Raw genomic sequence first — 20,912 nt, 5'->3', positions numbered from 1 at the left:
ACAGAGATCAGTTCACCTCGAGAAACTGGCTGCTTTGGAAGGTGGCCCCATGGCATAAAACCCTTTTGAAGAACCTCTCCTCCCCAACCTCTGCCTTCCTCAGGCTCCACCCCCCAAATCTCCAGCTATTTCCCAACCTACAGCTGGCTACCTAAGACTCACACACTTTACACTGACATAGCTATGATGGGAAGATACCTGGAGGTTTGGGAGGTGGAGCCTGAGGAGAGGAGGCTTTGGGGAAGCGAGAGGTCTCACCAGGGCACAGTGCCACAGGGTCTACCTTTCATGGCAGCCATTTTCTCCAGGGGAAATTATTTCCATCATCAATTGTAATAACAGGCGATCCCCACTGGAACGGCATGAGCTATAGTCACTGCAAGTTTCCGGAGACAGAGAGAACACAGAGCATTTGCTAACTGTATCACATTTCGTCCATTGATTGTTATATTATATGCTGAGGAAGTATATCAGAACAAGGGTAATTCAGCAGGACTTGTTTGTTGAAAATAGTCTTGGAAATTGGCACTCTCCTGTTAGGAGGTTCTCTCATTAAAGTTCATACATTTTTCTCTCGGGACACCTTCCCCAATTTACCCATTCCCTGTGTGTTTTCTCTGTTAGCAGATTTCTGCATTGAACCTGTCCTTAGTGCACTGTGGTTAGTACTGCAGAAGTTGATCTGCGGGCTGGTGGGTAGATGGCAGGGTTGCCAGCTCTGGGTTTCAAAACACCTGGAGATTTTGGGAGTGATGAACTGATCTCTGTTGCCTGGAGATCTGTTGTAATTCTGGGAGATCTCTGCTTACCACCTGGAGTTTGGAAACCCTAGTAGGTGGCATAATAGTAATTAGAAATGACCACATTTCTAATTAGGACACGTAGACCTTGTCGGTCAGAACTTTTTGATCACTCTCATCTTGCATTCCATCCTGATCTGAGACTTGTAATCTCCGGGGACGTGGAAAAGCAAGCTCCTGTAGTATCCGTGACAAAAGACTTGCGATATTATGAAATAAAGAGATATGAGAGAGGGAAATGGATTTTTTTCCTAAATGGAAAAGCAGCAGGGAGCATCATTTATGGCTGCCTTGATGCATCTTTGCACAATGGGCCCCAGCTTTCTTGTTTTCTTTAGAGACCATAAATAAGTAACAGCAGCAATTGCATGATGGTGATACCTCATAATCGAATGAGACTTTTTCTTCCAAAGACCCAGCGAGTATAAATCAACCATAAATGGCCAGATTTTAGTCCTTCACACTGTATAAGTATCTGGCTCAAAAAGGAGCAGCCCAATCAACTGACAGAATTTTTACTGAGACAAATTGCTCAGCCTCCTTTTGAAGAGGAGGGGAAGAAACAAGAGTTTCCTTCTATACCAGGAGTGGCCAAATTGTGGCTCTCCAGATGTCCATGGACTACAGTTCCCATGAGCCCCTTCCAGCTGCTGACAGGGGCTCATGGGAATTGTAGTCCATGGACATCTGGAGAACCACAATCAGGTCACCCCTGCTCTACAGGATCAGACCTAAGCGTATAGAATTGGATCTAGTTCACTCTATTGGCAGCCTTGCATGGCAGTGGGTTTTATTCTCAGTATTCGCAAGGCAATAGGGTACTTGCTACCTATGGACTAACTACACCTTACATTTTACATGGGTTCCCAATGGAGACTGGCAGTCATACTGTAGCAGCAAGTCTCTGTGACTCCATTTCAAAGTTCCACAGAAATCCAATTTAGATGTCAGCCCATCCTCAAGCACTATGACCCTAGTGTTTCCCACTCACGGTTCTCAAAAGGCTTCATGTAACTCGACTCTCTTCTCTCGTTCTCTCCCGTGTGACAAGGCACAACTAGGCGGATGGAGTCTGTAACAGTCAAGGCGTACGTCTGCAGACAAACCAAACATTATGGTGATTGTAATCAATTATTTTCATCACAAAAGAAAGACGCTGCCCTAATGACCATCCACGGGCCCACTATTTTCCAGACTTCTGATAAACAAGGCATTTGGTTTGTTTTTCTGAATTAAAGGAGGAAGGGGACACTTCTCTTTGACTCCCAATTAGCAGCAGGCACATTTGGAGCATGACTGTCTCAGAGGTACACAGAATCATAGAATCATAGAGTTGGAAGGGGCCATACAGGCCATCTAGTCCAACCCCCTGCTCAACGCAGGATCAGCCCAAAGCATCCTAAAGCATCGAAGAAAATCCAACCTTTGCTTGAAGACTGCCAGTGAGGGGGAGCTCACCACCTCCTTAGGCAGCCTATTCCACGGCTGAACTACTCTGACTGTGAAAATCTTTTTTCCTGATATTTAGCCTATATCGTTGTAGTTTAAACCCATTATTGCGTGTCCTTTCCTCTGCAGCCAATGGGAACAGCATCCTGCCCTCCTCCAAATGACAACCTTTCAAATACAAAGATGGCTATCATGTCCCCTCTCAACCTCCTTTTCTCCAGGCTGAACATTCCCAAGTCCCTCAACCTAGCCCTCATTGGAATCTGGCTAGCATAACTTGAGCATCATAGAGATCTTTCATTGTTAAAAGAAAAGTGTGCTTTGTGCTCTCAAGTCCCATTGAGGCACTGTAGCACATAGTTTGAGCATGTCTGGTATATGGTCTGTTAACACTGTTTTGATTTGGCAATGCATAGTATCCTGAAGCATCTGTGCTTCCCCTGTGGTTGCTTCCACTTTATGGGGCAGGCTACCTGAACAGGGGAGGGGCTCTGGCCTTGGAAACTTTTAGGAACTTTTGGTCTACAGAGTTTGCAGAGTTTGCTAAAACTCTTAATGAAGTATAGGTTCATTAAGACATCTTATTGTGTGTTCAACATAACCGGGAAAGGAATTGGGGTTTTAATTGATATATGATGCCTCCATTATATATTACAAGCTTCCTTGACCCATAGTTCAGTAGTTCAGCAGTGGAATCGGCTGCTTAAGGAGGTGGTGAGCTCCCTGTCACTGGCAGTCTTCAAGCAGCAGCTGGACAGATTCTGGTCCTAGATGCTTTAAGCTGATCCTGCATTGAGCAGGGGGTTGGACTAGATGACTTGTATGGCCACTTCCAACTCTATGATTCTATAAAGAAAGGCAGGATATAAATGGTAAATAAATAAATAAATAAATAAATAAATAAATAAATAAATAAATAAATATCTGTTGATTACATTTGTTAAAAGAAGTTAGTTGCTTGAAGGGTCCTGCCACAATATCCTTTTTCCTTGCCCAGAGAAAGGGAGTAAACCAAAATGACACAGAGAAGGGCAGTAAACAGAAACATTTGTGGTTTCTCCATGCCAACAAAAACCCAATTAATTTTTCTCTGCTGTTGTGGTGCACCACTAAAATCTTTGTATCAGAGATATTTGCAAAGAATAGGCTTGTTAATCTGTTGTAGCAACCCAACGGAGAACCTACTTAGAGACTAACTCATTTATTAGAGCAGAAGCTTATTTCATCATGTGCTCTAGCTTTATCCCATAATAACATTGAGAATGATTAAAATGTAACAGGCTTCCTCATTAGCTGATTCTTTCTAATTAGGTCACCCACCTCTTCGTCAAAGATCAGCTTGCAGCTTCTTATGGTGGTGCCTATGCCTTGCAGGTTACACGTCTGAGGAGGATTACCCTGGAAGTGTGAGGATTGGTGCCTAAAGAAAGTTTCACACGTTGCTTATTTGAAAACCGCAAGGCAGTTTACAGCGCTGAATAAAAAGAGCCACAATAAACTCCCAGAATGAAAGCTTAAGATAGAGTCAGCATAATTAAAGTAGCAGAATAATTACCGTAGTCAATCGATCTCACAGCCTTCAAAGTTCACCTTGAGCACACATAGCTGAATCTAGCTCAAGTATATAGGAATCAAGGAAAGAGGAATCAAGGAAAGGCCAGGTCCAGCTGCCTGTTTTAGACCACAGCTCAGAAGTTGTCTCAGTTGACAATCAGAGAGCTGGAAAGGCTGAAGGACTTGGGAATGTTCAGCCTGGAGTAGAGGAGGCTGAGAGGGGAAATAATTGCTCTCTTCAATTATTTCAAAGGTTGTCACTTAGAGGAGGGCATGGAACGGTTCCTGTTGGCAGCAGAGGATAGAGTCTGCAGTGATGGCTTTAAACTATGTGTTGAACAGTACTGACTACATATCAGGAAAAAAATTTGCACAGAATAGTTCAGTGGTGAAATTGGTTGCCTAAGAAGGTGGTAAGCTCCCTCTCACTGGCAGTCCATAAACAACTGCTGGACAGATAATTTTCCTGGATGCTTTAAGCTGATCCTGCACTGAGAAGGGGGTAGGATGAGATGGCCTCTCTGGGCCCTTCCAACTCTATGGTTCTATGACTTTACGACTGCATAATATCTATGCAGGCCAGTTCCATGGAATAAATTTGTTTATAAATATATAGATAATCTTTGGAAGTGACACCTACGGCTCATGCATATTTATGCACTCCTTGATTCCTCTTTCCTGAATACTTGAGCTAGGTTCAGCTATGTGTGTCTCAGATACAATACCACTGATAGAACTTGTATTAAATCTTGTATTGGCAGATTTGTAACGTTTTTGAGTAGAGTCAGTTCCCACATTCAGGTGTCAGTCATTTGAGCCAAGGTCAAGCATACATGCTCATCATCAGTGACCACAGCCACTATGCCAAGTGATGCTACACATGCAGGATTTCAAAGATCTAGCACCTTAAATAGGCATTTCACAGCACCTTAAGTAGAATACTTTTCAGTTGAGTCACTTCATCCATTCAGCTGCTATTTTGATAAATATTAAGTGGTTTCCATTGTTCTGTTCCTGTTTTATTACCCTGTTCTGCAATTCTGAAATCTGGCTGTGTTACATTTTCGTATGCATTATGCTGCCATATTGTGTGCATGGCACCGTTCTACTGCATTGTTCTCTGATTTTGTCATTCCTTTTTATTCATTCTTGGTGGCTTGTTTTGTATTGTTGTGTGTTGTATTGTTTTAAAGGCATAGTGCACCTGGAGACTGGGCAAACAAGGCAGGCCATGATTGAAGTAAATTATAGAAATCATCAAAGAGGGAAATGCTGATGATGCATTTGTGAACAAGACTGTGAATGATGTACAAACCCTCCTATGCACAACTCTGTGCTGGAAGCACTATTTAAAAACCTCTTATATCCATACCTATCATGATCCATTCATACCTGAAAACCATCACTTGGCTTCACAGTCATCAAGTGATAAACATTCCTGTATTAACTTGTCCAAGATGTGGGCTGACATGTCCAAGATGTGGGCCGACTGCTGTTTGGTTTTGTTGCCTTATACATAAAACTCCTTCCCTGTATCCATTCACCTGGTGCCTACTCTTCTGAGTTTTCATTTCAGTGATGTTTTCTCAGGCCTTTGATGAGAGGTACAGGGATGGGGGAAAAAATCTACTACCTCTATGTAGGTTTCAATATCAGCTGTGCTATCTAAGCTGCTGTTTTCTGTGGATGTTGTTAGTGTTTTTAATAGTATTGTAATGTGAACTTCCTTGTCAACTATGTTATAATGGGCCATTTCTATATTTCACACACAGAAAATATATTTGGGATCAGAATATGCAAAGGAAGAAGAAGAGTAGGTTCTTATATGCCAGTTTTCTCCACCTTAAGGAGTCTCAAAGCAGCTTACAGTTGCCTTCCATTTCCTCTCCCCACAACAGATACCCTGTGAGAGCCAGTTTGGTGTAGTGGTTAGGAATGCAGACTTCTAATCTGGCATGCCGGGTTCGATTCTGCGCTCCCCCACATGCAACCAGCTGGGTGACCTTGGGCTCGTCAAGGCGCTGATAAAACGGGCAGTGATATCAGCGCTCTCTCAGCCTCACCCACCCCATAGGGTGTCTGTTGTGGGGAGAGGAATGGGAAGGGGACTGTAAGCCGCTTTGAGCCTCCTTCGGGTAGGGAAAAGCGGCATATAAGAACCAACTCTTCTTCTTCTTCTTCTTCTGAGGTGGGTGAGGCTGAGAGAGCCCTGATATTACTGCTCGCTCAGAACAGTTTTATCAGTGCTGTGGCAAGCCCAAAGTCACCCAACTGGCTGCATGTGGGGTAGTAGGGAATCAAACCCAGCTTGCCAGATTAGAAATCCGCATTCCTAACCACTACACCAAGCTGGCATAGTATGTGCTGAAGGTGGCTTAGTGTGGGCCGAGCTTGTCAGATCTTGGAAGCTAAGCTGGGTCAGCCATAATTAGTATGTGGATAGGATACCTCAAAGGAAAATCACAGAGGAAGACAATAGCAAGCCACCTTTTCTTCTCAATTTCCTTTAAAGCTCCGCCCTTGACTTGCTAAAAGTTGCCTGCGACTTGATGGTGCCTTAGGCACATACAGAGAGTATCCACTGACAGCCAATTCAGATGAGATGCTAAGAAGGACATTAGTGGGTCTCCTAAACAGTTCTGGTTATTAAATAGGAAATCCAAGAGGTTTTGCTATGGTTTGTGGGTATCCTAAAGTCCTGTAAGCTAGTTCATTCTTTTTTCTAGTCTCCCTTAAGCTAGCTATGTTGGCAGAGTCTAAATATGATGAAAAGCTGAGTACACAGTGCTTAAGAACAAAATAGATTTATTAAAGAAAAGAACATATTGTACAGGAAAGAGAAGAGCCTGTCTGTATATACTAGTTGGGAGAGAGGAAGAGACTAAGCTACCTGTTCTTCTTGGAAGAACCAGGCAAACCTCAATAAGCCAATCAGGGACAAGGAGGGCAAACCTAGGGACCTCCCCCTATTTCAAATAGTTCCCTTCTTGCTAACTGGCCCCTTTACTGCCACTGCTGTATTTTCCAGGCATCTTTATGCATTTATTCACATTAGAACTTTTATATTCCAGGGCTAAACAAGCAGAACAAGTCAGTGGCATTTGATTAGAAGTTTTTGGAGGGCAGATATTCCTGAGAATAAAAGTCTTCTTAAAGAAAGGACATTGTAGGATCATTCGATTCATGAAATGGCAGGACAGCAGGCTAGATAAACTAAGAACGTCTGCATTGCTACTTATTTCTAAATATATTTCTGCAATTCTTACTGAGACTCGACGTGGCCGATGAGTGTACATTGCGCTTCTGTGGCATTTTGACTTTGGGTCCAGTTGCACGTGACAGTTTCCACTGAGTCATATACACAAGTCAGGTTTGAAGATCCTGGTAAGATAATATTTGACAATTATTGCATTTCATTCAGTGCTGAATGAACAAGCAGTTCTGCTGATGGAGCATAAGGAACTCTTTATACAAAACTTAAGAAGCCAGAACTCCCTATAATGAAGATTCCTTGCATGTTATGTGACAAAAGTGGGGTTTTAACTAGTTATATATCACATAGAACAAGAGAAGAGCTATTTTTGGTACCTCACTTTTTACTAACTGAAGTAGTCTCAAAGCAGCTTACAATCATATTCCCTTACTCATCCCATTTGAATTTACCCTTACTCTCCTGTTAGAGTGAGACCAGTGAGTGAGAAATGCTTCTTTGGTACTGTTCTTTCCAATAGTCAAAATTATTGCTCAATGTACTTGCTATATCTATCTGTATATATTCAGTTAGATATCTATCAGTTTTTCAAAATATGTACGTCTCTGGACAATTACATCAAATGTAATTGAAAATCAGCTTATTGATAGAGAAACCTCTAATACTTACTGAGGTTATTCTAACCTTTTAAACCTATAAAGTGTCAGATGCCAACAGTACCACAATGCATAATGATGGTCCATGTGGGAACGAATGACATGTCCCTGAATACCATCGGTCCTATTAAAAAAGACTATCAAGATCTGGGGAGGAAGCTCAAGCAAATGGGGGCACAAGTGGTATTCTCTTCAATCTTGCCTGTCAAGGGAAGAGGAATGCGTCGGGAGAGGAAGATAATGGAGGTGAATCACTGGCTGCGTACTTGGTGCCGGCAGGAGAGATTTGGTTTCTGGGACCATGGGATAGGCTTTCTTGAGGAAGGCCTACTAGCACCTGATGGACTGCACTTATCGAAACTGGAGAAGAATGTGTTTGGCAGGAACCTGGGGAGATTCATCAGGAGAGCTTTAAACTAAAGCCACAAGGGGAAGGAGACGATCATCATAGGGAGTGTATGGAAGGAAAACGATTGGGGGCAGCCCAACCGGCAAGGCCAGCTCATAGGGAACCAAAAGTAAAAGGATTTAGATGTCTTTATACTAACGCCCGAAGCATGGGCAATAAGAGGGAAGACCTGGAACTTCTCATGCTAATAGAAAGGTATGATCTAGTAGGCATCACAGAAACTTGGTGGAATGATTCTCATGACTGGAATGTAATGGTGAATGGATATGAACTGTTCAGAAAAAACAGAATAAATCGAAGAGGTGGAGGAGTGGCACTGTATGTGAGGAAAGAGCTTACCTGTCAGGAAATTCTAGTGAAGGAGAGCATATCTGCAGTGGAAAGCATCTGGGTAAAAATAAGCAAGGGGAAAACAAACAGTGTGGTGGTTGGTGTCTGCTACCGACCGCCTGACCAACGAGAGGATGTGGATGCTGCACTTTGTGAGCAGCTTGAGAAAATATCCAAGCGGCAGGACCTTGTCATCATGGGTGACTTCAATTTCGCAGATGTGTGCTGGGAAACAAACTCTGCGAAGCGTCCTCAGTCATGCAAGTTTCTGACCTGCCTGGCTTACAATTTAATTTATCAAATGGTAGATGAACCCACAAGAGGTACAGCCATACTGGACTTAATACTGACCAACCGGCAAGAGTTGAAGGAGGTGGGGACCCTAGGGGGAAGTAACCAGGTCCTCATAGAATTCCTTTTGAGATGGGGAGCCAAGGAAGCTTGTAGCCTGACGCGGATGTCGGATTTTCGTAGGGCAAACTTTAATAAACTCAGAGACATGATGAGTGTCATACCATGGACGAGAATGCTGGAAGGGAAGGGAGCATGTGAAGGGTGGGCACTACTCAAACAAGAGCTATTACATGCTCAGTCAATGACTATCCCAGAAAGACAAAAACTCTAAGAAGCCTATTTGGATGAACAGAGAACTTCAAGAGGAACTAAGAAAGAAAAGGAAAATGTTCAGGAAATGGAGGGAAGGACAGAGCTCTAAAGAAGAGTACCTACAGGTTACTAGGCACTGTAGATCAATCATCAGAAATGCCAAAGCTGAGAGTGAGCTAAGATTGGCCAGGGAAGCCCATTGTAACAAGAAAAGATTTTTCAGTTATGTGAGGAGCAAACGTAAAGTAAAGGAGGCAATAGGCCCACTGTTGGGTGCGGATGGACAAACTCTAACGGAAGATGCAGAGAAAGCAGAAAGGCTTAGTGCCTATTTTACATCTGTTTTTTCTCACAGGTCAAAGTGTTTAGGCACATCTAGAGATGGCCGTAGCCAAAGGATAGTGTCTGGGTGGCAGGTTAACATGGATAGAGAGGTTGTCAAGAAGTATTTAGCTGCACTGGATGAGTTCAAATCCCCTGGGCCGGATGAAATGCACCCAAGAGTGCTCAAAGAAATTTCCAGAGAACTTGCACAGCCCTTGTCCATCATCTTCGGAACCTCTTTAAGGACTGGAAATGTCCCGGAGGACTGGAAGAGAGCAAACGTTATTCCGATCTTCAGAAAAGGGAGGAAGGATGACCCGGGAAACTACAGACCAGTGAGTCTGACCTCTGTTGTGAGAAAGATAATGGAACAGATATTAAAGGGAGCAATCTGCAAACATCTGGAGGACAATTTGGTGATCCAAGGAAGTCAGCATGGATTTGTCTCCAACAGGTCCTGCCAGACCAACCTGCTTTCCTTTTTTGATCAAGTAACATGTTTGCTGGATCGGGGAAATTTGGTTGATGTCATTTACTTGGATTTTAGTAAAGCTTTTGACAAGGTTCCCCATGATGTTCTGATGGATAAGTTGAAGGACTGCAATCTGGATTTTCAGATAGTTAAGTGGATAGGGAATTGGTTAGAGAACTGCACTCAAAGAGTTGTCAATGGTGTTTCATCAGACTGGAGAGAGGTGAGTAGCGGGATACCTCAGGGCTCGGGGCTCGGCCCAGTACTTTTTATTAATGATCTAGATGAGGGGGTGGAGGGACTACTCATCAAGTTTGCAGATGACACCAAATTGGGAGGACTGGCAAATACTCCAGAAGATAGAGACAGAGTTCAACGAGATCTGAACACAATGGGAAAATGGGCAAATGAGAACAAGATGCAATTTAATAAAGATAAGTGTAAAGTTCTGCATCTGGGTCAGAAAAATGAAAAGTATGCCTACTGGCAGGGGGATAGGCTTCTAGGTAACATTGTGTGTGAACGAGACCTTAGGGTACTTGTGGATTGTAAACTAAACATGAGCAGGCAGTGTGATGCAGCGGTAAAAAAGGCAAATGCCATTTTGGGCCGTATCAACAGGGGCATCACATCAAAATCACAAGATGTCATAGTCCCATTGTATATGGCACTGGTCAGACCACACCTGGAGTACTGTGTGCAGTTCTGGAGGCCTCACTTCAAGAAGGACGTAGATAAAATTGAAAGGGTACAGAGGAGAGTGACAAAGATGATCTGGGGCCAAGGGACCAAGCCCTATGAAGATAGGTTGAGGGACTTGGGAATGTTCAGCCTGGAGAAAAGGAGGTCGAGAGGGGACATGATAGCCCTCTTTAAGTATTTGAAAGGTTGTCACTTGGAGGAGGGCAGGATGCTGTTTCTGTTGGCTGCAGAGGAAAGGACACGCAGTAATGGGTTTAAACTTCAAGTACAACGATATAGGCTAGATATCAGGAAAAAAATTTCACAGTCAGAGTAGTTCAGCAGTGGAATAGGCTGCCTAAGGAGGTGGTGAGCTCCCCCTCACTGGTAGTCTTTAAGCAAAGGTTAGATACACACTTTTCTTGGATGCTTTAGGATGCTTAGGGCTGATCCTGCGTTGAGCAGGGGGTTGGACTAAATGGCCTGTATGCCCCCTTCCAACTCTATGATTCTATGATTCTATAATAGTTTCCTTTCAAAGTTAAAAATCATTACCTGACAAATTCTCTAGCAAATATGTCAATCCAAGCTACATCTCAAATTTGGGTCCATGATATAATTTCCCATTTCCTTTGAAATATATTGCTTAAGATAATTAAAAAGCAGAAATACTTTCTAAATCTTACCTAATAATGATTTCCCTTACTTTTCAACTAACTACTCAAAGTGGATATGATCTGGCAGAAAATTCCCATTGTTAATACTCACAGTGAATATAATTATGAAGCTAATGAAAATAATGTGGTACACAATCACCTACTTTCTATGTACAAAAATCATGTCACGCCTTTTATTGTATGAGTTTTGTGATTTGTGTAGATACCTACAATCTTTCTTGGGTTTCTCTTTAATTTCAGTTCATATATAATCATGATTACTACATAATCATTTATATATATATATATATATGATTATGTAGTAATCATGATTATATATATGATTATATATGATTACTGCAAAGAATTTTTAGATTGAACTGAAATTAAATATATAAATATAAATATGTGTATATATATCCATACTCCACATCCAGATCCTCAGAACTGCAGTAACGATATGTAATTACCATAGTTTGCTTTCTGTATTATTATTATTACTAGTAATCAAGCCCATTGCAGTTCTAAATGCAATGGGCGCTAGCAGTGAGTGTGGGTTTGGGGGGGGGAATACCTGCAGTCTTTGGAGGGGGTTTGAAAGGGGAGAAGGGGGCAGGGTAAGGGACACACTCTCAGCCACCCACCCACCCCCTCTCTCAGAACCCCCCCCCCCGAGAAGCAGCGCCGCGGTCCTCCCTCCCAAGGCCAGTCAGAACCCCAGGTCCACTTACAAACCTTGCGGTGGTCCTGGTTGCTGTCTGCTGGTCTTCGGCCCTCGCAGTTCCCAGGAGAAGGCCGGCGAAGCCGCTCCTGCGTCCGGGGAAAGGCGGGCCCGGCCACCCCCCCACCCGCGGCTCTCTGGAGCCTTTCCCCGGGCGCAGGAACGGCTTCGCAGCGTCGGAGACGCTGCGAAGCCGCTCCTGCGTCCGGGGAAAGGCGGGCCCGGCCACCCCCCCACCCGCGGCTCTCTGGAGCCTTTCCCCGGGCGCAGGAACGGCTTCGCAGCGTCGGAGACGCTGCGAAGCCGCTCCTGCGGCCGGGGAAAGGCGGGCCCAGCCACCCCCCCACCCGCGGCTCTCTGGAGCCTTTCCCCGGGCGCAGGAACGGCTTCGCAGCGTCTCCGACGCTGCGAAGCCGCTCCTGCGGCCGGGGAAAGGCGGGCCCGGCCACCCCCCCACCCGCGGCTCTCTGGAGCCTTTCCCCGGGCGCAGGAACGGCTTCGCAGCGTCTCCGACGCTGCGAAGCCGCTCCTGCGGCCGGGGAAAGGCGGGCCCGGCCACCCCCCCACCCGCGGCTCTCTGGAGCCTTTCCCCGGGCGCAGGAACGGCTTCGCAGCGTCTCCGACGCTGCGAAGCCGCTCCTGCGGCCGGGGAAAGGCGGGCCCGGCCACCCCCCCACCCGCGGCTCTCTGGAGCCTTTCCCCGGGCGCAGGAACGGCTTCGCAGCGTCTCCGACGCTGCGAAGCCGCTCCTGCGGCCGGGGAAAGGCGGGCCCGGCCACCCCCCCACCCGCGGCTCTCTGGAGCCTTTCCCCGGGCGCAGGAACGGCTTCGCAGCGTCTCCGACGCTGCGAAGCCGCTCCTTCGGCCGGGGAAAGGCAGGGCCGGCCACCCCCCCACCCGAGGCTCTCTGGAGCCTTTCCCCGGCCTAACGCTGCTTCAGGCCAGCGGCAAAGGAGCAACTGCGAGCCGCGCTGCGCGCGGCTCGCAGTTGCTGGCGGCGGGAATCAGAGGGACCAATCGGCAGGCGCTTTGCGCCTGCCGATTGGTCCCTCTGATTGTCTGTCATGAGGAAGGGTCCAATCTGGACCCTTCCTCATCCCGGACACATCCCGCCCCAGAACCTCTTACTGTCTTATTTAGTCCGTGGCGCCCGCGGCGCCACGGGCGGTGTACAGATGGCGCCCGCGGCGCCACGGGCGGTGTACAGATTATTATTATTATTATTATTATTATTATTTAATTTTTAGACCGCCCTTCTCCAAATAGGTCTCGGGGCAGTTTACAACATAAATAGTTAAATTTATAATTGTACAATTACAATTGTAACAGCCTAGGAATATAACAGTGGTTTGGTTCTAACCAGTTTTTTCCTTAGGCAAAAAAAGGAAAGAAGGATCCCTTCAAACCATCCAAAAAGGCTAAGCTGAAGACCTTGGGACCTGCAGGGACAAAAACTATAGGAGGAGAATTCGGTGAGATGAGTGGGAAAGCTGGTGGCATCTAACCTGATATGGCTTGATTACTTCACAGGACAACTTGGAGATGATCCCTTTTTCCTTTGGTTTGCCTTGCATCAAGAATGACTTTGTGGGCAAAATTCTGACCACTGACAAAGACACTCATTGTTTAGTTTGAACGCCAGTCACAGTAGACAGTACTATCCTCAATAAATCGAAGGTCTTTATAAGTAATGCTTTATAGAGTGGAAGCAAATAAAATGGTTGCCCATGTTGAGGACCTTAGCATTCTACAGCTGAAGGCTGAGTGATCTAAAAGGGAACAATGAGAAATATTTCACAAGAGTGCCTGCCACTCCTTGACATTATCTCAGCCACATGTGCTTGCAATGGAGATACGGTTCTTCCAGATGAGAATGACTTGACCCGTGAGAATAATGTATTAAATTTCTCTACCATCCTTCCCCACGGGCTTGATGTATTTCAATGCTCTTGATGTATTTCTTAAGCATCTTGTTTGATGGATTTGGGACCATGTAATCTATATGTTAAGGTGGAAACCAGGTATTCTAACAGTGTATAAGTGGTACGTACTGCCAAGTATAAGTTGATTCTTCATGACATAAAATAATATTATTAAGATATAGAAATGTGTGGAACAACCATCATATTAGGTGATATTGAGAGCCTAGTTTTCTTTTCAGATACGTTTCAACAGATTTTATTGTGCTAGGAAAAGAAACAGGCAGGCGGCACATTGGAGCTGGATTACCAAGTATGCAGCCGCCCCATTTTATGCAATAATTTAAGCCATTAGTTTTTCAACAATTAAATTCAATTAAACCATTTCTACATCAGCTTGTCTGCTGAAGAGCTCTTACTATGATCTCCTGCACATTATGCTCTAAGGCAGAATGTCAAATGCTGAGGGGCAATCAGTACGTAAGGGCTGTTGTCCACAGACTCGCTTTGTGGATGTTCTTGCTGAACCATTGGTCAGATCTAGAATAGCTACTCTTATGGAACTATGTAAGATTTGAAAACCATTAATTGAAACCATACTCCTCCTGTATTGGATTGCTGGCGAGTAGCCTAGAAGGGTGTGCCGGTGCTTTCTCAATGATAGATCACAGTTAGGATATTTCTGTTGAGTATTTTGACTGATGTGCCCACCTGAGCTTGGAGAAGGTGATATCCCATGTTAGGTGAAGGAAGGGGGCAGGTCTGTGTATGTAAGAGAGAGAAAGACGGGTGGTGCAGATTAGAATCATAGAGTTGGAAGGGGCCATACAGGCCATCTAGTCCAACCCCCTGCTCAACGCAGGATCAGCCCTAAGCATCCTAAAGCATCCAAGAAAAGTGTGTATCCAGCCTTTGCTTGAAGACTGCCAGTGAGGGGGAGCTCACCACCTCCTTAGGCAGCCTATTCCACTGCTGAACTACTCTGACTGTGAAATTTTTTTTCCTGATATCAAGCCTATATTGTTGTACTTGTAGTTTAAACCCATTACTGCGTGTCCTCTCCTCTGCAGCCAACGGAAACAGCATCCTGCCCTCCTCCAAGTGACAACCTTTCAAATACTTAAAGAGGGCTATTAGGATGAGTGCTTTGACACCACTAACTTTTTGGACGCCTTGGCACTCGGAAAGTGTGCTACCTACAATCCTTGAAGTAGCATGATTGTCATTTTATATGACTAAGTAAATACACATATTTTTCAGGCTCTGATGCCACAACACACCTGACTTCCTATTTCTGAATATCAATGCCAGAAAATATGGCTACTGTCCCATGGAATACATATTGGGAGAACTGTGCGTAGATCACTGTTCTGGTAAAGAAGTACCAAAATTGCTATGATTGAAAAGGGCTACAGGCAGAAAGGTAGACTGAGGGCTGAAAGTGAAGCACCAAGGGAGGGCAGAGTCTCTCTCTGGGCATCCAATGAAGGGCAGTCCTGGGTCTAAAGCAATGCCATGTTGCTTCCATTTGTCCTACTGCTATATTCATTGATTTAACACATATGATCTTATTTTGAAAAAGAGACAAATGGGGAAGAGAATAAAATAAACCCATGAAATATTTGCAAGTGTTGTATAATGCATTACTATATTTGTAAATGTAGCAAAGGTTTTCCAAGGAGACACCAGTGCTCTCTCCTCCAAAGAAACCCAGGTAGCACACTTGGAAGGTCCCACTGCTCAGAAGAGCTGGGAGCTAGTAAAGGTGCTCTGCCCTCCCTCCCACACTCGTAACATTTGTGCTCCCCATAGGTGGTGTGACATCTCTTACCCAGCCAGGCTTTTGACACTAGTACCAGTGACAGAGTGTAGAGCAGCACTGGAGAACTTGTCTTCATGACTGCAGAGTTCAAGAGCAGGTTGCCCTGAGGAAGAGAAAAAGAGGCAATCCAAATAGATATTACTAGCAAGCACAGGGAAGCAGAGTTGCTACCTCTGAATAGGGAGATTCCTGGAAATGTGAGAGTGGACCCTGAGAAGTGTGAGGTTTGGTTAGGGACTTCATCAGGATATAATATCATGGAGTCCACACTCCAAGGAAACTATTTTCTGAGATCTGTTGCCTGGAAATGAGTTGTAATACCAGGTGGTCTCCAGGTCCCACCTGGAGGTTGGCAACCACAAAGGACCTTCGCTTCACCAATCTTTCTCTACTGAGATTGCTGCTGGAGAGTGTTCTCTTTTCTGTAGCTGCCCGTTGTAGGTGAGATGGTTATGAGCGGGATTGATTAAGAGGTTTTACTCAGCAGATAGGGCAGATATTCATTATCTCTTTTCCTCCGCATGTTTCTCAGCAATTATGTATTTGAACTCTTCAGTGGAAAGGTTTGATTATGAAAGCTGCCTCGGAATGAATGACTGTACAGCCCCCGACAGCTCACTGGGCCTCAGAGCACATCCCGCGCTCACTGAGATCATTTGCTTCCTGACAAGCAGGGATAAGATCTTACGACAAACAAGGTAAGCTTCTTTGGATTAGCAGAAGAGGGTTCCCTTTTCCTGACTGTGGGGATAGAATGCAGCCCCCCAAACTGATGCAGCCCCAGTCAGTGTCTCCATTTCTTCAGTCTCTACCTGCTTGGCCTGCTTAGGCCACCTGAGGAATTTACAGACTTCTGTCTTTACTACAATGTGGGCCTCAGAAGTGACATGCCATGGAGTAGAAATGCTCAGACCTACTGCCTTTGCCAAACACATTTCCTGCCAGTTATATGCACAGGACAATGGCAGGTGTTCAGATCTAAGGGTGCCTAAATAGGTAAGGTGTGTGGCTAGAAAGGACATCAGCCTCCCAGTGGGACCTTTGCAGCTCATCTCCAAATGATTCCCCTGGAGAAACTGGATGTATTGGAGGGTGGACTCTATGGGATTGTACTCCACTGAGGTCCCTGTTCTCTCCAGGCTCCACTCCCAAATCTCTAGATGTTTCCCAACCTGGATTTGGCAACGTTACCCCTTCACCCTCTCACAGTGGCAAGGGGGAACCTGGCAACCTTAGTGAGCAAGCAGGTACAGAAAAGTGATCTTGGTAAGTGCAACAGATGTAGAGCTCTGGAGCATGTTTTATGTTATGGGATGGATTGGCTGTCTGGGATGACCTGGTTTTCAAGACCAAAAAGGTATGAGCTGGCACAGCAAATGGCCCAGGCTGTACGACCTGCAATTCCCTCCTCGGACTAGTTTGGGTGGCTAGTTCCTGACCCAGAAAGCTCCTAGTTCAAGGCCCACAGGCTTCAACAGGCAAATGCTGCAAGGACAGGTGTGAGACAGGAGCTTTCAAGGGGAACAGAACTGAGTCCATCGCAAGAGTAATCTGGAAATGGGCTGTTTGTCTGCCAATCATTCTCTAAAGTACATTTTCTTTAAAATTTTAAATAAACCTAATGATGACATAGCCCCGATGTCTAAGAGATAAAGTATAAACTATTGTATATTAAGGAATCTCATTTCCAGCTTCATGAAATTGGACTGTTTCCCAAACTGATCACAAGCAAATGTTTCTTTGGATTCTCATTAGTTCTGGCTTTACCTATTTTGGCCATAATCTTGACCATTTAAAATTGTACCTCACATTGAAACATTTTTACTTTGTTTTTTCATCTATGCTATATCATGTAGAACAATTGCATATTTGCTCATCCTCCACTGTTCACATGAAATGACTGTCTATCCTCTTGAGCATAAGCAGCCCTTCTGTGAAAGACGTACTTTGAATGTGTACCATAAAGAGAACATAGGTACAACCAAGAGCTAGACTCAGGGATGATGGTTAAAAAGCTGCTGAAAAGTATTTCAGCTTCAGACCATAAGAATCAGAGAAGTTTTGTGGAACAGTTGAAAGGTCTAGTGTCTAGCCTCCTGTCTTGCCAGATCAAAGTGGCAAATGGTTCTTTTATTAGGATTTGAAAGCAATAAGCACACTGGTGTAGAGGTGGGTGAGTTGTGATTTATTTGTTATAATTAGCAGACAATTGCAACTACCTGCCAGATGAACAGGGTATAATGGGAAATGCTATCTCCTGTTATTTCCCCCCAGTACCGGATGACTTAAAGATATTCTGCTTCTGAGAAGAGAATTTCTATCCTCAACTAAGGTAGATCATAACCATTGATTGACAGAAACCCAATTATTTTCTCTAAGTAGTCCTTAGTGGTCCCCAACCCTAAGGACATAGTCCTTAGTGGTCCCCAACCCACAAGGGGTACACCTGGCCTTGGCCAGTGCCAGGGCCTTTTCAGTCCTGGCCCCAACCTGGTGGAATGAGCTCCTGGAAGAGCTGAGGGCCCTGACAGAGCCTTCACAGTTCCACAGGACCTGCAAGACAGAGCTCTTTCACTAGGCATTAGGTTGGGGCCAGGGCATGGAAGATCAGAGGGGCCCCTACCTGGCTTAGCCACAATAGCAACTATGAACATTCCCTCAGGCTCTAGAGGGAGGTTGTTGCATGGGGAATTGGAGGATTAGTATTCGCTGTCTGGGAGGGCATGATTTTAAGGGGTATTTTCTTATTGTTTTATTGTGGGGTTTTAGCATTGTAACTCACTGCGAGCCTGCTTGCTGGAAGCAGCCAGTAATAAACAAAGAAACAACTATTTGTACATACTTGGAAGTGCCTTTGAACCCAGCAGGACTTACGTCAAAGTAGGCACACATAAGGGTGCACAGAAATAAATTTTTAAGGCTTCAAGATACTGTAAAGAAAGCCACAAGCCTAGTCTAGATAAAGTCAGTTGTGGCATTAAAAACCAATGGAATTCAATAGCTGTGACAGACAACTTAAGTCCCATGGCTTTTCGTCCGGTTGGGGTCTACATTTTGGTTAACAAATCCTGAGGGATTTCCTTATGTTTTATGGATACACACTTTTCTTGGATGCTTTAGGAAGAAAAGAAGCCCTGGGTGAGTGGAGAAATGAATCAAGAAACTACCCAAATCCTGTCCAAATAAACATTCCTTTTAAACCACTCTCTTAAACCACCGCTCCACCCTCAATGGAAAATTATATTTAGTACCTGCCCTTCATTTGGTTGCGTAATAGTCTTCTGTCTTCCAGTCATGCCTCAGGGTGGAGTAGCCATGGTAGTACTGCTCTTGAAGGCCTTGGCCACCTCATTACTTGGATGGTTCTTAAATTCTGTGCGCAGTGGCAGAACAGCTAGCCCTTCTGCTGTTGATGGCAGCAGAAAGGGGATGCAATGAACTACTTCTAAGCGAGCAGGGAACATGCAGCCTCTTGCTGGATCTCTTCTCTTACCTTACCTTAACACAGGAAGCTGCAGCTCTGTTACTATGTCATAGTGAGACTGAGGCCCCCAAGTATCAATAGGGCTTGCAAGGCCAGCAGTGTGAAAGCACCAGACCACGACCTCATACCACTTCCTGATGTGTAAAGGTGATGAGAAGGGGTGGAGTGCCAAACTTGTAGAGTACAGAGAACTAGACAAAAACTGAAACGATCCTTCACCTGACCCCCCATCCAAATCCCCCTGTTCTATGAAATGTGCATAATGCACACCTTTAAAACACGGACGCCCCGTGCCCTAAACAAAAGTGGGAAGCTTCCCAGACTTTGTCTTAAGACTTTTTTTCCTTTCTAGATTGTCTCTAGCTGTTGTGAAGCAGTTGACTCCGGAAGACTCATTTTGTCACCACAGTCGTGATAGAGGAGAAAGCTGGATGACAGGACTCATGTCTTACATATACAAGGTTCCTGACACAGTCCTTCGCAGAGCATGGTGCTGGGAAAGGCCTGAGATCTTGGGGAGTCACTGAGAGCTAGAGTTGACAATTCAAGGCTAGATGGACCAGTGATTTGACTTGATATGATGCAGGGTCATCTGTTTCTATGGTGGCCATTGTCTGTAGCTTCTGTTGATCGGATTATTCCACAACTAGAATATAATTAATTTGAGAAAGCTGTGGGTGTCCTTTGTGGTATATTTTCAAGAAGAGACTGAGCAGCAGTCTGTGTGGATACTTGGGATACTAGGAACATCAGGTTTAGGGCAAACAGTTCTTTATGGGTGAAGAAATGTCAGCACTCAAAGAGTTAAGTGTCACTTGAAGAACTGCAGGATTTTTTTTTTATTTTTGATTGACTGAGTCATAAACTGGCTTTGTCACTGGGGTAATCCCTATTTTACAAATAAAAAAAACCCCAACCAAGTAGACAGGGAGGTTTTGAAACTACTAGCTCCACATTCTACTGACTCAGCAATTTAGCTGTGGCATGAAGAACACAGAACCCAGGAATTTGGATTTCCAGAGGGTCCCATTTGCAAACCCATGTGCATCGCCTGAGGATTGTTCCATCAGCTGCTGACTTCCATATGCAAATGATTCATCACAAGTCAAACTGCTTTGGGGATAGGGATTCTTAGCCAAGAAACAATGGGTAAAAAGAGGAGAGTGAAATTACAACAAAAGTACAAAACCACTGATGGAAACTTTCATATCACCTCAAACACAACGGTTTTTGATGGAGCCAGATTACACATTTATCTGGGAGATATCAGCTGATGAGATGCCTCATTTACGCTTGGGCAACCCCCGAGCTGTACGCCAGGCAGTTTTTGATGTGAGGAACCAAGACTGAATATATGGGCAAGACCCAAGCAAAGTTGAGTACTTAAGGCTACAATAGTAAGCACACTTGCTCATTCTGCAGTCTTCATCTGTTTAATTTATACTCACTTTTTTCTTTCTCTTTGATGTCTTCCTGTTGTCATATATCTTTTAGTTCTTTAAAAATTGCACACACATTCCATATATTATTTATTTATTTTGGGGTTTATTATTATTATTAATATTTATTTATTACGGTCATTGACCAGCATCAAAGTATCTACAGACATACATTATTACAGCATTTTAACAGGACATTCGGGGTTTATATTCCACCCTGTCTTCAAAAAGTCAGCATATTTCCACATACTGTTTTTTTCTAAGCAAGTACACAACAATCTTTGAATTTTATTTGACCAGAGTCCAAGTTTATTCTATTAAAACAACTCAGAGTGTGTGCCCATTAAAACAGTGTGGTGTTATTCTTTTTTTTAAGCTA

General features: G+C 44.5%; 1 protein-coding gene across 1 annotated transcript; it reads right to left on the bottom strand.

The window, feature by feature from the left end:
• Nucleotides 1-319: 319 nt before the first annotated feature.
• LOC143839120 (interleukin-2 receptor subunit beta-like) lies at nt 320-19,118 on the bottom strand. Its single transcript, XM_077340955.1, has 6 exons — nt 18,862-19,118; nt 15,620-15,713; nt 7,070-7,184; nt 3,570-3,669; nt 1,792-1,894; nt 320-376 (listed from the first exon to the last, which is right to left on the bottom strand). Exons 1-6 carry the CDS (start codon nt 18,904-18,906, stop codon nt 327-329), a joined length of 507 nt encoding a protein of 168 aa, XP_077197070.1. The 5' UTR covers nt 18,907-19,118; the 3' UTR covers nt 320-326.
• Between the last annotated feature and the right edge of the window lie 1,794 nt (nt 19,119-20,912).

This window comes from Paroedura picta, chromosome 5 (assembly GCF_049243985.1).
Source record: "Paroedura picta isolate Pp20150507F chromosome 5, Ppicta_v3.0, whole genome shotgun sequence".
NCBI lineage: Eukaryota > Metazoa > Chordata > Lepidosauria > Squamata > Gekkonidae > Paroedura > Paroedura picta.
Note: the sequence above shows the minus strand (reverse complement) of the source record. Positions and strands in the feature narration are given on the sequence as shown.

What these genes read in the sequence shown, in the direction of transcription:
- LOC143839120 (XM_077340955.1), bottom strand. Translation starts at nt 18,906, where the DNA reads ATGACTGGAAGACAGAAGACTATTACGCAACCAAATGAAGGGCAG. An exon ending in CGCAACCAAATGAAGGGCAG is followed by an intron (nt 15,714 to 18,861) that starts GTACTAAATATA and finishes TCTCTTCCTCAG; the next exon opens with GGCAACCTGCTCTTGAACTC. An exon ending in CATGAAGCCTTTTGAGAACC is followed by an intron (nt 377 to 1,791) that starts GTGAGTGGGAAA and finishes GGAAACTTGCAG; the next exon opens with TGACTATAGCTCATGCCGTT.